This window comes from Neopelma chrysocephalum, unplaced genomic scaffold, assembly GCF_003984885.1.
Source record: "Neopelma chrysocephalum unplaced genomic scaffold, ASM398488v2 Primary Assembly neopelma1_43, whole genome shotgun sequence".
NCBI lineage: Eukaryota > Metazoa > Chordata > Aves > Passeriformes > Pipridae > Neopelma > Neopelma chrysocephalum.
Window position 1 is genome coordinate 4203623 of NW_020897702.1, and position 16231 is coordinate 4219853.

Sequence of the window (16231 nt, forward strand, 5' to 3'; positions counted from 1 at the left end):
TTAGACATGAATTGAGTTGCTTCAAAGTTGGAGCAGAGGAAGAAGGAAATCATGACAAAGACAGATAAAGCAATACTGCTTGTTGTTCCAAGCAAGGAATTTCAGAAGTGCTGGCTCCATTACTCCAGCCAGCCCTAGAGTCTCTCCTTGTAGGAGAAACATGTTCATCTGCCTTTGACTTCTGGGTGTATGGATCTGTGTTTATTAGTTCATTCTCCTGAAATGTTAAACCTCAAGAGCACTTGCTTTCAGAGCAGCTTTTTAGGACAGGGATGGCACAAATCTGTTTCATAATTAATCAGTGCCTGAATTTTGATGAATTTTGGTTTTTTACACATTTATGCCTACTTGGTTGTTGAAAATTTTCCATAAAAACTATGGGGGGGTCCTTTTTTCAGGAGGGATTTTTGAAGACCCCATATGATTTTCAGATTCTCCGCCTTTTCCCGGAACTGGGCACCTATGGTGCCATGTTCATGGTATATTAATTCTGGTGGAGATGCTACTGAAAGGTCATCCAAGGATTTGTCCTACAACTGCACAATAATTTCTTGTTCCATCATTTGTGATCATTGAACTCTTCTTGGGTCTGCACCATCAGTGGGATAGAAGGAGTATACAAGGATAATCTGTTTTGGGGAAAGGACTGTTTTCAATCCAGCCTGTTTCTGTGACTGCATTTACAAGGCTTCCACAAGTGTCTATCAGAAGGATTGACAGGAGCAGCAGAAATGGGAGCAAACAGCTGTGGTAGGCCAAGTGGATGGAGCAGTCTGTTGACAGCATTATGGTCAAAGAGCACCTCAGTGCCCACAAAACCTTTGAAGGCCCCAGCCAGCATGCCCTAGATTGGGATAAAGTTCTTGCTTGTCATGTAGCTGATATTTAAATTTCTTTCTTTTAGGCGAGGAGGTAAAAAACCCTCAGAAGGCCATTCCTATTGGCATCGTGGCATCTCTGCTCATTTGCTTTGTGGCTTATTTTGGTGTGTCGGCTGCCCTGACTCTCATGATGCCTTACTACCAGCTGGATACCAATAGCCCTTTACCCAATGCCTTTAAATATGTGGGTTGGGATGGAGCCAATTATGCAGTGGCTGTCGGTTCCTTGTGTGCCCTTTCTACAAGGTAAGACACTGCTCTTCCTTTTTGCATCTCTCAAGGCAAATCTCCAACTCCTATAAAACATGGAGCAGAGATCAGGCATGAAATTCAGAGCTATTGACTTCAAAAGGACCAGGATTTCACCCTGTGATAGATATCAGAGATGCACGTAACCAGTATCACTTCAGAAATTCCCATCTTAACAGAAGACCCAGCAGGTGCATTTCAGGAATATAAATATGGATTGAGTGACTAAGTCATGGAGGCAACTACGCAGTGGACATCCTGGCATGCTGGATGGAGAGCAGACTTGTGTCAGGTAGTGCAGGGTGCATCTTCAGCAGCATGTGGGGCTTACCATATCCAAGCCATCTGTCTGCAGATTATCTGCAGGACAACCATCTGCATGGGAGGCAGGGCAGGCTGGAGGCAGAATATGTCATCTTCTCCTGCACTCGGGAGGCCCATTTCAGATCAACTTAGACATATTCAATTAGGTGAGCAACTCTAGAGTCTCATAGAAGTTACAGCTCTTTTACTACCTGAAAGTCAGGCTGGTTTCATGCCCCATGGCTAAGTTTAGGCATCTGAAATCAGAGAGCTGCGCCTCGTTTGCCAACTATCAGTAACATGGGTGTTTGAAGGGGGCCCATGAAGGAGAAGCTGAAGTGAGCGAAAGCCACCTGTGTTCATACTGCCATAAACTTGCTTTTGTTTGTGTGCCTGTGCTCAGCAGGAAGTGATATAAGTAGATTATTTCTCCCTCCTATGTCTGTAGTCTCCTTGGCTCCATGTTTCCGATGCCTCGAATAATTTACGCTATGGCAGAAGATGGACTTCTCTTTAAATTCTTGGCTAAAGTTGACGAGAAGAGAAAAACTCCAAGAATTGCAACAATGACATCAGGAGCTGTTGCAGGTAGGATCAAAAGACTTGCATGAATCTGAGGAAAGGAGACATAAGCTCATCCTTGGGGCAGATAAGTCCGCCTGACTCTAGCCCACTTACTAATCGGATCTGTTGCACAGCACGACATCCCAGAGGGTGCCCTGGGTTTCCAGGGCATGCCTTGGAGGGTCTGGGTGAGCATGAGTAGCTTGCTGTGTGCTTGTCCCTCTTTCTTAGAGCTCATTGCTACCATCCTGTCTCATGCCAGGAATTGCCTTTATCTGCTCCCTGGGTGCTCTGCAGGCCTTAAAAATAATTAACTCCCCGCAAGGTGGAAGCCAGTGGTGCCCCAGCGTCCTTGTGGCTGCTGGTCCGGCTTGGCTGAAGACACCTCACCACCTGTGGGTAGCAGGTCTGCGGAAGATGCCAGAGCAGCTGGAGACAGGCAGATGGCCCCTGTGGCACTGGCATTTGTTAATCAGTTAGTCACAGCTGGCAGCCATCCTGTTCTCTTCTTTCTCCTGGCCCCCCAGAAATATCAGAATTAAACCTCCCAAACAGCAAGGATGAGCGGCTTACCCTGTTCTTGCAGCCTCCCCCTTCCTCACAATGCCTAGCAAAGAGGGGAGCCTTGCTGCTTCTTCTTTACCTGCTGCTGCAATGAGCATTCTGCTGGGATGAGCCATTGGTACAAGAATGTGCCACCTTTGGTGGGGAGTTGCTGCCAGACTGCTGCTCTGGGCTCTGAGCTCCTATGAAAGGGCTTAGCTCCTGTTGCTGAGACTCGCAGAGCCTCCTCACAGCTGCTTCTCCCACACCTTTCTCTTCAGGTATTCTTGGGTCCATACTGTGGTGGGATAGGAAAAAGAGCCATATAAAGTATAAAAAAGTGCTTTGCAGTCCCTTCCGGTCTTATCTGAATGGTCCATAGTGCCTAGGACCAAACCCCACATGAAGATCCAGGGACAGCACTTGCCAGCTGAGTTATGCATTAAGGACAGGCTGGGCCAGGCTCAGCTCTGAGGTCCCTGCACTCTCATATGACTGTTTGCGTTACCTGATGTCTGACTATGCCTTCTCTGCTTACTTGCCTTCTGAAGGCCCCTATACAAAATTCTGTACAACCAGGGTTGCCTGGTGAGGGTGTGTAAGCAGGGTAATCCCTAAGGGATGGCAGTCTATAACTTTTTCTGGAAACCCCCATGACAAGACATGCTACCTTCAAGATGCCCTCCTTGATGCTTGGTCCCATTGTGTGCACAAGCTGAGCTGAGACACAAGGCAGCAATGTACTGCTTATCCTCTCTCCCCTGTAGCTACTTCCAGGAAATAATTGTGGCTTTAGGGGTGGCTTTAGCCCACTGGGGGACTCCAGCAATGAGGTTGTGGCTTAAACTGCTGCTCATTGTTGGTGCTTGGGTGAACATACCCGTATGAGACAAACAGGCTGGTATTTACTGTAGTAAGTGGTTCCTCTTGTTTCAGCTAGCGAGACTGGGCTGGGACAGCATGCGGGGGCTTGGGGTATTCATGTGCTGAGGCCTGCCTCTCCTCATCTCAGGACATCTTGAGCTCCCCTGCCAAGTCCTGAGCAACAGTCACACGTGTGCTGCGTCGTTGTTAGCACTCCTGAGATTTGCGTGTTCTGCTGTGTTACTCGTTTTTCTTCTCTCTCACCTTCTTCTCCTACAGCTGTTATGGCCTTTCTTTTTGACTTGAAAGATCTTGTGGACCTCATGTCCATCGGGACCCTCCTGGCTTACTCTTTGGTAGCAGCCTGTGTGTTGGTACTGAGGTAAGAATGTAGAAGCTGCCTTTCTTGTCACACTGGCAGAAATCCACACAGTGATCAGATGCCCTCATACTTTCTATAGGCCTACTAAAACATCTCCAGCTATAAGCATATGAAGAGCTTGTTTCTCTGAGCTCATGGGGGGCTGTGTTAGTTGTATCTACAGTGGGGTCCTCTGAACTTGGTTAACCCTTGGTCCATGCCACTCCTGCTGCGGTCAACTCTGAATGCCCTGGGAAATATGCCAATGGATAGGGATGAGAGATGTGTGGTCCTTGTTACCACTCTTGTTCTCACTGGGGATATACTTTCAGGTTGTCTTATTTTTGAAAGGGGGTTCAAGGTAAAGTCTAACAGCAGCAGCAGCAAAAAAGCTGAGCGTGTGTTTACAAGATCAGTGCCTCTGTGTCTTTTAGAAGTGCTGAGCTCCCATAGCTTCCCAAACCTAAGCTGAAAATTGAGTGTCTTCAGTGCTTGGCACCTCACAGATGACAGCACTCTACCAATGAAAACTGTACTATGAAGATCATGTTACTGAAAAATACCTTTGTGTGTTCAATGACTTATTCAAAGTCAGTTGGAGGCTTTCTACAAGCACACAGCATATGCACTGAACTAAGAAGAGTCTTGCAGCAGGTGAAGGACCAGTGCTGTACTGTAGTATCATTGCTTCATGTTTGTACTCTCCTCCCTGCCCCTTAAAAACTCTTGCCAATTTTCCTTGCCCTTGTTACTTTTCCTGATTTCCCAGCCCAGTCTTTTCCTCAGAGCTAGAAATAGCTTTTTAATTTTTTTTTGCCAGTTGCGGTACCTATTGCATGACATTTCCCCCATCACGGATTGGCAGAGCTGACAGCCTGTCTTGTAGTGGCTCAGGCAGCTGATTTGTCTGCCCTGTTGACTGCCTAATGATGTAGCAGGTGAATTGTTTTCAAAGCTATAAGATCCTGCTACTAGTTTCTTGCTGTGATTGGACCCAAGGATTTCACTGCATTTCTCAATTTGCAGTGTTTCACAAATGTCCTCGTTGTACACACGCCCCCATGGGAGCAGTTTTAAGGTCTTTCAAAATGGCCCAATCCTTTAGTTAGAATTTTAGGTGAGTCACAACACAAAACATTCTGTAACAAGAGAGCCGAGGCTGGAAGAGTGGTTTTTCTTTATGGATCCACATGGTTGTGTGTCACAGCCCTTTTGAATGTGCTGTTCACACAGGCAACAACCATCTCTTCCTTCCCTGTGTGGCAGCAGACAAGGTAGCAGAAGAGACTGGGATGGAGGAGTATGAGGCACCAGGAATGTCTCTGCTGGGTGTGATATCTGCTGAACTGTTAGCTCAACCACCTCCTTTCCAAAAGGCAAGAGCTGAACTGCCACTGATAACACAACAGCCTGGTTATGACTATCTATCTGTCCCTCTGTCACTTTCTTCTCCAGTCCTATCAACTCATCATGTTTCGGTGACAAGGATGACAGTGTTGACAGTGTTTATGAAAGAGCACTGTCCTCTTTAAAACACTTGACGTTACAACCAAGCTGTAGGTGATAAGAGCTGACCATATTTGCTTACATCATTATGATGTTATTTATCAAATATCCCTCTGAAAGAGAAGGGTGTAGACTTACATGGGCCTGTTCTGGTGCTGTAGTGATCTGGGGAGCAGCCATGACTATGCGTGTGGCTTTTAAATGAACCTGTGCCAAACTGAGTGGCTCTTTGTGTCATTTCCTTTTTCCTAGGTACCAGCCAGAGCAGCCTAATTTGGCATACCAAATGGCTAGGTCAACAGAGGAGACAGATAACAATGAGTCTGTGAGCACCAGTGAGTCACAGACTGGATTTTTGCCAGAGGAAGAGGAGAAGTGCTCCTTCAAAGCTGTACTGTTTCCCCCAAATTCGGACCCTTCCAAATTATCCGGCTCAGTGGTGAACATCTCAGCCTTCATCATTGGTAAGCACTGGGCAGTGTGTCTCTGGAGCACAGAGCTGGTAGGTCTTTGTACTCACTGTGGTGGGAAAACTCACCTCCTTGCTGTGATTTTCATGAGCTCTTGTAATGGCCAAAATAACTGAAGATCTACAGATTAAATTTCTGACTTGAAGAGAAATGCACAGATGGGGTTTGTGGGGGTGTATAGGGGGAAAGACATATCTGTTATGGTTAGTTTTGTAATGAGTTGCTGTTTTGTTTACCGACCTCTCAGATTCTGCTTGTGGTTTGTTGTTGGTTTTCTCCTGTATCTAAAAAAAAAATTCAGTAACCTTTGGTATCTGTTCACAGGTTTCTTTATTGTGTGCAGCTGTATCCTGACTGCCCTTATAACAAATATTGCAATATATGTATGGATTATTGGTGTCATCCTTGTTCTCATTGTCAGCTGCATTATATGGAAACAACCTGAAAGCAAAACTAAACTCTCCTTTAAGGTGAGTGTCCTGGGACGTGTAGCTAAAAAAGAGCTGTTCTGGGAGGTGCTTGGAGGAGGAAGTGCGTGTTGGCCTGTGGTCAGAAGGGTGGACCGAGCCAAATATAGGCATGATGTGAATGAACTTTTCTATCCAGGAGAAGCTGGAAGGGCAGAACCTGCTAGAGAGGTGTGGCTGAAAGGGAAGGGAAGGGCAGACTCTGCTTTTGAAAGCAGATGGTTATAAGATAGGGTAGAGACAGAGACTGGAGGAAAGGGGATAGTTGTGAAGGGCCACATCAGATCATGGATACAGAAGGAGAAAGAACCCAAGAAGCAAACTTGTGTGTGAGGATCAGAGGAGTACTCACTAAAAAACTCTAAGAAAGTGAACTTTCATGTCCTCCTTAGTCCCCATGGAGGCTAAGGGATGACCATTCTCTCTTTAACCACCTTAAGTGTGAGAAACTGTTGTTTTCCTGCCCTGTACAAGTACACCATCTTTTCAATATTAAACCAACACTGGGATGTTTTTTTCCCTCCAGTATAATCCTGCAAGTCGTGTTTTATTGTGTTGATTTCAGGCTAGTTCCCCAATTTATTAAATTAATTTTGGATTCTAATTCCATCCTCTAAACTGCTTTCATTGTGACTGCTTTTCAAATACAGTTTTTCAGTAAATTCACTGATTTTAATAACTTAATCCAGCCAGAGTTTTCCAAGGTAGTGTTTCCAGCTCATTTGAGTGTTATGGTCCCAGAAGTAGAAACAGAAATGTCCATGAGCAGAAAACTCAGGAACTCTTATCTAGGCTGTATTTTCTAAACTTGCTTCTGAGGAGGTCTCTTCACCTTTCACTGAAGGTATTTTACCTCCTTTTTTTCCCCTCAGCCACTAACTACCCTGTCCAAGAAAAAAGAAAATTAGACCTATCACTGCTAAATCTGTAATCATAGAATCATTTAGGTTGGAAAAGAACTTTAAGTTCGTCAAGTCCAACCATTAACCCAGCACTGCCAAGTCCACCACTAAACCGTGTCCCTCAGTGCCACATCTACACGTCTTTTAAATACCTCCAGGGATGGTGATTCCACCACTTCCCTGGGTAGCCTGACAACCCTGTTACTTATCTCCTTGCTGTTCTTTAGACATTCACAACCCAACTATGATTTTTCTCCTAAGTCACTCTGGAAATCCAAGGCTGACCTGTTTGTTCCCCAGTTGTTTTTCTGTATTTTTTAATAGATAGTTTTTCTCCCTTCTCCAGTCTTTAGACACCTTACAATTCTACCAAGAGCTCTCAGAGATGGTTATTAATAGTACAGAGATCACTACTGCAATATCTGGGTACATAACTCACCCACCTAGGGAAATTTTATTTGTCCTTACTGACTTGACAAAGCCAAATTTAGAAAAATATTCTTCTTTTCTTTTCTGATTTGTGTGCCTATCTCCTTTCTTTAGTGATGTGAGCAGCTGCTTACCGTAAGTTCTTTCTTTTTGGCAATGCTTAGATCAAGAAAGGCCCACAACATTTCAGCCTGTTTCTTTTTGTAAATCTTTTCCCTTAGAAGCGAAGTTCACTGTCCTCTTAGTTCCACCATATTCACAAAGCTTTCTATTGTTATAATTTCTCTTGTTTGATTTTATCTTTACATGCCAGTGCTATTTTTTTTATATTCTTATTTGGCATTTTGGCTTTACTATCTCATTCTTCTTTGACTCTCAGACCACTAAGGCATTCTTGGCACAGCTGCAGTCATCTCTTGCAATATTTGCTGATTTTCTTCTGCTTTGGGATAATTTTCTCTCTATTGCTAAATTACCTTGGTATCTGTTGAATGAAGTTCCTTAGATCCCTCCTCTGACATTCCCCTTACCTTCCTCTCTTGCTCTTCAATAGGTGCCTCTCCTTGGTTTTTCCTCTTCTCTCCTTCACCCCACAAAATTCTCCTCCTTGCTAAAATTCACCTCTTGCCTCCTTACAGATGACAAAACAAGCTTCTTAAAACAGATGAACAGCATTGTTTACATCCCGCTTCCATGGTGGACTGATGTCCTCCTTTTGGGTTTAACCTTGCTTTTTCTCAGATTTGGCAGCTGAAGATTTGGTAACAACCATCACTTCCCATTTACAAAGAATGTGATGTTCTTTCCTGCCCACTGTTCCGTCCCTGTGGATGTAACGTATCCCTCATTCTTTTTCAGGTACCTCTTTTGCCCTTTCTTCCTGTTGTGAGTATTTTTGTGAATGTTTACCTCATGATGCAGCTAGACGTAGGCACATGGATACGGTTTGCAGTCTGGATGCTCCTAGGTGAGTTAGAGAGTAAAAAATGCTGTGTTCAAAGTTACTGGGTTTTGTTAACCAGAAATTTATTGTAGCATTCCAGGGAGGGATTCTGAATTCTGATCATCCCTGGGCAACCCTGGTGACTTCACTAAAGCCATTTAGGCAGTCTCAAGCTTTGTTTCAAATTCAAGGGTCTTGAAGCCTTTGTGAGGACAGCATAACGACCCATGAACCATCTTATGGGTCTTATTGCCAACAAGAAACCATAGAGCATTTTTTGTTGGCTGGCCACATGCTGTCCACGTGGTGGGGCTTATGGTTTTGGAGCTGAAGAAGCTGAGCTATATCCCAAGATGTTCCCAGTAGCCATGTGGATAAGGCTGAATTGCCTGAAATGCTCAAATGAGCACCCCATTTGGGGCTGGGATAAATTGGGCTTTTTTTTCCCTAAGGATGGTAGTAGCTGTCCACGAGAAGCTAACGATCAGGATGACTGGGCTTACACTGGTGTAACTTGTGTCAGTGGGTGTGAGTAGGGTTTTCTGTTTCCTTACAGAGCTAATGGTAACCTCTCCCCTTGGCTTCCACAGGCTTTATCATCTACTTTGCCTATGGAATACGGCATAGCGTGGAAGCCACCTACGCAGCGTCAGGAGATGTGGAGAGAAACACAGATGCTGGCTCAGGCAGCTGTAAATGACTGTGTTTGGCTTACGGGCAACTGGTAGCTGCAGTGAAAGAAGCTTTGTGGTGGGGATCCTGAATCAGATTGCACCTGATCAATCAGTAATGCAGGAATAAGAAAGCCTAATGCAGGCCTCCCCAACCCTTTTGCTGCAGCTTGCGGTTTGTTTAGTAGCACAGTTAAAAGGGATCACAAGGAAAAAAGACATATCTCTGGAATACTCCTGGCGGCACTGTCAGCTCACCTGGGGCTATGTGCTTCCCTCTCTCCTGTTTTGTTTTTTTCCCTAGTATGTAGAAAGAGAACTGCTTCTGTGTGCCAGTTAACCTTAAATGCTGCTATGAAACCAAGCCTCACAAAGGTCTTTCTCAGTAGCCCTGAGAATTACCTCCCCACAGATACTCTACCTGATTATACATGGAGCAGATTTTGCAGTGCTACTGTCAAGTGTAGACCAGATCCATCCTTCACCCTATGTGACCCCTACCCCACGTGTACGCACAAAAAAAGGCTTTCGCCAAACACCAGATTTCACTGGGTTAAGAAAGCACCTGCAAGATTTTAATTCTTTAAATTATTAGGTCTCATAGTTTTTGTTGTATTTAACTTGTTCTTTTAACTACTTACTCATATGATTTAAAGCACACCACTGCTGTGAAATGTTGGGAAGGTTTGTGGTTGCTGTTTGTCAGGTGAACGGTCACTTGCCAGCACACAGGGAATGCCAGTATATATTGCTGCTGCCTGTACACTCCACAGAAGGATTGCCAGGTTTAGTGAGGAAACTGTGTGGTGCAAGTACTTGAAAGGCTTGAAAGGAATGGGTGCCTCCAAAGAGACGTCCTACCTCTTTGCCTTGGAAATCACCGGTGTGGCTGCAGTGGTGGGGTGGCTGGCAGAAGTAAGTCCAGCTCTGACAGCAAGTGGAGTCCTGTTTTCCTCTCCCTGCATCAGTTCTGTGTGCTGGCCACGTGGCATTAGCAAAGGATTTGGCTGTGATACTTCCATTTGGTGTTGGTGGGAGGAACACGTTTCTGCCTTGGGAAGGGAAGCACAGAAGAATCCTCAGGGTCATGGAGTTCATTCATGAGCAGTGGTGGTGTCTGCCCCCTGCCCAGGGGAGGCTGTGGGGAGGTGCAGGGGCTTCTCAAGTCCCAGCAGAGCATGCAGCCCAGAAAACACCGCTAAGCTCTAGGGTCTGACTTGCTTGAGGGGAACTTTCCATTTGGGGCTGGAGATCATCTCCAGAGCCTGGCTGTGAAAGGTTGGAAATTTGGAGTTGAGACCAGGGGCTGTGTTTCATTGGCAATGCCTTGGTTTTGCTGCAAGATGGTGTTTGTTTTTTAAAATTCTCTCTAATAGCTTTCCCCAGCCAAATTCATCCACTACCCTAAAAAAGGCTTGTTAAAGCATCATGAAGGTGGGCCATGCCCATGTAATGCCACTGATTTAAATTCATGCTTCAACTTGTACTGAAAAACAAATCATAGAATCATGGAATGGTTTGGGTTGGAAGGGACCTTTTGAAGATCATCTAGTCCAACCTCATGAGACCCCTGGTGGCCTAGTGGTTAGCGTGCAGGACTTTCACTGCTGCGACCACGGGTTCGATTCCCCGGTCTCCTGGCCTGATGGAGGTCGTTAGCCCTGTGTGGCCATCCATCTATGAGAAGGACACTCTAAACAAACCTACGTCCTGAGGACCTCACTGCCATTGTCCAAGCTTGCTTGGCCCCGGCAGATGAACCTTAGGATTAAAGGGTGGGCTCAGTTCAGCGCAGGCTGTGTCTCACCTAAAAAAATCCATTGCGCAGGCTGGAAAGGTAAAAAGACCTTTCCCCAAATCTTCGTTCGCGAAGATGGGCCATTATTATTATTAGTCCAACCTCCCTTCTGTGGGCAAGGACATATTTCACTAGATGAGATTGCTCAAAACCCAGACCTCAAATGCTTCCAGGGATGGAGCATCCCAAACAGATACTGCGGAAACCCCCTTTCCTGACTGAGTGGATGCTTTCCTAGGTGGCCTCCGTACTACTGTCTCTGAACACTGGACAATCTTTAATCTGTTTGTCAGCATGGCTCTTGCTGATGAAGCGACAGGCTCTTGTCCCCATCATTCAGTTGGAGAACTGAAGAACGGACCCCTGCATGACTTGCCCAGGGTCTCACCGGGCATCTGGTGCAGTAGAAAGGAGAATCAGACAACTTCCTGGATTATGTGGCCAGACTGTGGACCATCTCTCACGTTTCCAAGAAAGACTTTGTAGCCTTTCTGTCCACTGAGGAGTTTTAATCTTGGCTTCTTTCTAGTGCACTGGGAGGCTCTTCTTGGCAGGATTGGAATTTGAGGGAGTGAAGGCAATGTGTTCATTGCTTCCCAGGTGCACTTCAGGGTGTGTTTTGAGTGCAGTTTCCCCCCAAAAATGAAGTTGGGGTCTGCTCCAGTCAGTGGGTCTTGACCATCTGCCAAGCCTTTGCACCTTATGCATATACAAAGTCTTACTCAAGCAGGGAGAGATGAATATAGAAATTAGAAGCCACTATGTTGAAATCTATTTTGTTTAAACACAGGCAAGGTCAACGCACTCCACAGCCTCCCAAAGACACTGAAGATGTGGTGAGAGGCAAGAAGATGAAAACTCAGAGGGGAGCAAAGTTTCCTATTGTACTAAAAATGTAAGGATGTTTTTCTGTACCTGGGTACCAGCTTCTAAACAATTATAGCATTAAGCAATGACCATTTAGGGGTGAATTCTGACTGGAAGTGTGTTTCCAAAGAAAATTATTTTAACATATACAGATTTCTTGCTGTATGTAAAATTTTTTTATGTAAGTGTTAACTTATTTGTGTTGTCTGCTTAGAGATCTGTTCTGGTTTTTATATTCCATTACTTTGTTTCAGCTTTTGTAACATATAATAGCAACACGTAGAAGAAGAGAAAGTCCTGATGGGGGCCATTTTTCTTCAGTTGCTGTTTCTCTGAGAAGGTTCATAGGAAAACCATTCTGTGTCAACAGATTTGATATTTAAATGTGTCCTTAATTGTACCAGCCCCAGAGTCACATGCCATAAATTTGCTGGTAGAGGTGAGAGTCTTTAGCTCTGTCTCCCACTGCTCCATCATGACTTCTTCAACCCATCAGTTCCCTGGTGGTGAGTGCTGCTGTTGCTCTTGTTTGTTGTTGCTACTCATCAGATACAAGGAGGTGGAGGGAATCTGCAGCCCTGCAGAGTGACTGGGAAGTGCAGGTGTCTCTCTGGCTCTCTGTGTACCTGCTTCTCCTGTGTCCAGCTGGACACGGGGACCTCCTGGCCTCCTCTTCACATGTTTTGACCCAGGGAGTGGACTGGTGAGGAGGTGATGAGTTTGACACAGCTGCATACTTCTGCCTCATCTTCTCCTGCCTGCATCTACCCCTTGCTTGTTCATTTTTTTAAGCTAAAAGGCAAGTCTGACTGCCTCTTTCCAGGACAAAGTCAAGGACTTTGCTGAATAGAGGGTTTTTTACTATTTTATGGGGTTTTGCCATCTTCTGCCTCCCTGCTAATGTGTGCATGTAACATAGATCAAGCCAAGTATCTTTGGAGTCATGCAACTGCTGCTATAACCTTGCTGTTGTGGATGATACATTTTCATTCATTTGAGCTTTCCTTTGTGAATAGTTTAATCATAATTTTATGATGCAAATATTTTGTAGAGCATTTTGTTGCATGAAGAGTTGGGAATGGAGAAGCAATGCCTTTGCTTGGCACAAAAATAGATCCTGGCATGCTTGATATTTAGGGGCAGGCTCTGGCCCAAAAGAGTGACCTTGTTTCAGCATATTTGGTTGCTCCCAGTCTGCTCACTTGAAGTTTCCTTCTGGGAAAGCTGTTGGAAGGGTCCTACTGACTGCTGGTGCATGGTGGGCAGAGGTTGGCAGCACTGAGGCTGCAACTCGCAGTTATATAGCAAGTCTGAGTATGTAGCCAGCCAGCCCTTCTCAATGGAAAATTACTGTCAAAACAGTTTTCCTTCCCCCCCCCAAAACAAAGAAATTTTTTTGGTTCAAAAATGACTAGCTTTTGATTACTTGCTTACAATTTTCATTCTTTTGTCACTGAAAGTCATTACTGACTGGTTTTCAACTTCACTTTACCCTTTTCTCATCCCTCAGGGTGGAGTTTGATGCTTTTCTGGGCAGAGTGTGCCTGTGCTGGGAGTCGAACAGCTTTGCTGCCTGAGGGGGTATGGGGCTGCCCCCCCCCCCGTAATGTTTGGCCATCGTGGGGGCTGGGGTGTGCTGCAAGCAGACTGCTTCTGGTTCAGAGCCATATGTGCTTGGTCACAGCAGGGGAGAGGGGGCTGAAAGGAAACACACTGGTGGAACTGCTGCTGGTACTGACACCACACACTGCTGTTTACTGCCAGGGTTTTAGAAGGGTAAAGTTTTAGCTGGCAGTGCCTGCCATAGATGGTCTTACTCTTCGTCCATTCCACAAAAACAAGCTCCTATTCCTGGTGTAAAAAATCTGGCTAAATTTAATATATTAGAAGTCACATTTTAAAATGCAACCTATCAGAGATACGTCTCAGTGAAGTGAAAGATCTGTTCTGCAGCTGGGAAGGGTTTATCAAGAAGAAAACAGCCACTGTGGTAAATGATAAGGAATGTAGCAGGGACCACCAGCTCAGCCCCAGGTGTGTTGGCAAGCACTGCAGAGGGGCTGTTCACCGTGGCCCAGGTTCGATTCCCGGTCAGGGATACTCCCCCGGGAAGGTCACTAAACAAACCTACGTCCTGAGGACCTCACTGCCATTGTCCAAGCTCGCTTGGCCCTGGCAGATGAACCTTAGGATTAAAGGGTGGGCTCAGTTCAGCACATGCTGTGTCTCACCTAAAAAATCCATTGCGCAGGCTTGAAAGGTAAAAGACCTTTCCCAAAATCTTCGTTCGCGAAGACTGGCCATACTATTCCTGGTGTACAGAGAGTGCCTGTTACTGCCTGCTGCCTCCGTTCCTACTTATTCAGAGACCAGAAAGTGATATGATAGAATATTATGTTTATATTTGTAAAATCTGCTTCTTTAGTGATTGCATTTTATATACTAATGAATTCCAGTGAAAATTCTTAAATCCACCGCTGAGGAAAGCCACGTACAAGTAAACATTGCTGTCATCTGCCCAAATGAAGGAAGAGCGACAGGCAGGTCTGGCAGGTGTGAGGGGCTTGCATTGACAGGGAGGAGCAGGAACGAGGCTGGTTTTCATGCAGCAGGCTCCCCTGAAATCCCTTCCCTACATGCATCTCAACACCCTCCCCTTTCAAAGCAAACCTCTTCCCTATGGCAAAAAAAGCATCTCTTCCTAAAGCCTTGGATAACCTTGCGATGTTTGCTGGGATTGACTTTCCAAGCAGGTCTTATTTCTTCCTTCTCTTTGTGAAAAATTTGCACTTGTTCAAGGCTAAATCTATACATACACAGTGAACTGATGCTTTCTCCTCATAGCCACCTCACCTTTATGCAGGGCTGCCAGCCTGATGTGGGATGCCAGCCTGCCTGCATCCCAAAAGCAAGCTGAAGGCAAGGCTGCCTCGATGGTGCCATATCAGTTGTGCTGCCTGTTGCCACTCGTCTTGTGGTTTATCATTCATTTCCCATTCCAGCAGCAATGCCTTTGCCATAACCCCCCTGGGCTGCCTTATGCTCTACCTTACAGTTGCAGCTGAGGTCCCACTGGGAGTCTGACACCCAACTGGAAAACAGATGATCCTGGAATGTCTCTGCTAGCAAGAGCCAGACCTCGATTTTTCTCAGGGTATTTGCTCTTGGCTCACACTGCAAAACATGGGGTTCATCTGAGACCTGGCAGGCTCCAACCAGCAAGAAGCACCTTTTCATCCCAGTGCTGTGTGGGACAGTGGCTTTGGCAAAGTGACTCCTATTTTCGGGACAACAGTGGGAAACATTTGTGTGTTCCAGCTGTGCTGGGTGCAAGGAGCAGGAGGAGCTGGTAAAGCAATTTTTCTGACTGAAGCCATGGAAGAGTGTATATTTTTATTTTTCAATTATTAAAATTATTAAGCAAAATGTAAATACCTTTCCGTTGTCTGATGGTCTATTTTCCTAATGATTTTCTCAGAACTTTTTATGGGTGTGATAAGTAGTTTTAATGCTTGTTCAGTAATCAAATCTATTTTTTGTCTTCTTTATCTTTGTTTCGGTTTGCTTTTTTTTGTTTTGCCTTTTTTACCAAGTTCATGTAGCAATTAAAGCCTTAAGTTTTAAAATGTGAACCTTGCCCCTAGAGCACAGCGCAGGTGTGTGGCTACTTCTAATCCTGGCAACACTGTAAATACTTCTCCCCTCAGCAATGCTTTTGGAATTTGGAAATTCACTTGTAATTATCTGGTACAGCATTAAAACATATTTCTTAATATCCAAAGAAATTATGCCTATTGTTTGCCCTCATTTGCAAGCCTGCCTCTGTTTTCCACCTTGTTTCAATGTCTGCAGGAGAGCACTTACTCAGGGAGCTGCTTGTGGTAACTCTGCCCTGTCTTTTGGATTTGCTGAGATAGGTGGGACACTACATAATTTGGGGAATTTGCTGCAGACTGGGTCTGTGCTCAGTGCTGAGCAGGTTGTTGCTGCTGACAGTAAGGTGACTCAGCCCCTGTCTTGTACTACCAGTTCAGGTATTAGGTGGGACTTCAAGAACCTGCAGAGGTAACTTAAAATTGACCCAGGTGATATAAATTTTGCTCACATTACAAAGTTTGGTTGCCTCAGGAAATTAGGACTGTGTAGTGAATGAAGAGTACTGCTTGTGGGGTTTTCCAGGATAGGGCCTGCAGGACAACACAGAAACCACCAAGCAGGAGAAGGCTTGTCTGCTGCGTGCCTCTGCCTCCACCACTTGTGTCCTGTGGCAGATGAGCCAGTGGCCCCCGAACACCGCTTTGCTTCTTCCTTTAGTCCTGGTCCTTGCCACAGCTTCCTGTGTGCTAAGCAAGCCAGGGGCCTGGTGAAAAATCTTTCAGGAGGATGTTATCAGGCACGTTTCTGAGGTGGGAT

At 45.4% G+C, this 16231-nt stretch overlaps 1 protein-coding gene across 4 annotated transcripts in view; it reads left to right on the forward strand.

Annotated features, from left to right (window-relative positions):
* The window catches only part of SLC7A1 (solute carrier family 7 member 1), a 39907-nt gene extending 30080 nt beyond the window's left edge, over window positions 1–9827 (forward strand). For all 4 annotated transcript variants that reach the window (XM_027677795.1, XM_027677796.1, XM_027677797.1 and 1 more), the window contains 7 exons: window positions 905–1127; window positions 1882–2021; window positions 3684–3786; window positions 5524–5735; window positions 6066–6211; window positions 8398–8506; window positions 9073–9827. In XM_027677795.1, the coding sequence (XP_027533596.1) occupies window positions 905–1127; window positions 1882–2021; window positions 3684–3786; window positions 5524–5735; window positions 6066–6211; window positions 8398–8506; window positions 9073–9182 (1043 nt within the window). In that variant the 3' untranslated portion in view covers window positions 9183–9827. The remainder of the gene's footprint in view (window positions 1–904; window positions 1128–1881; window positions 2022–3683; window positions 3787–5523; window positions 5736–6065; window positions 6212–8397; window positions 8507–9072) is intronic.
* The last annotated feature ends 6404 nt before the right edge of the window (window positions 9828–16231 follow it).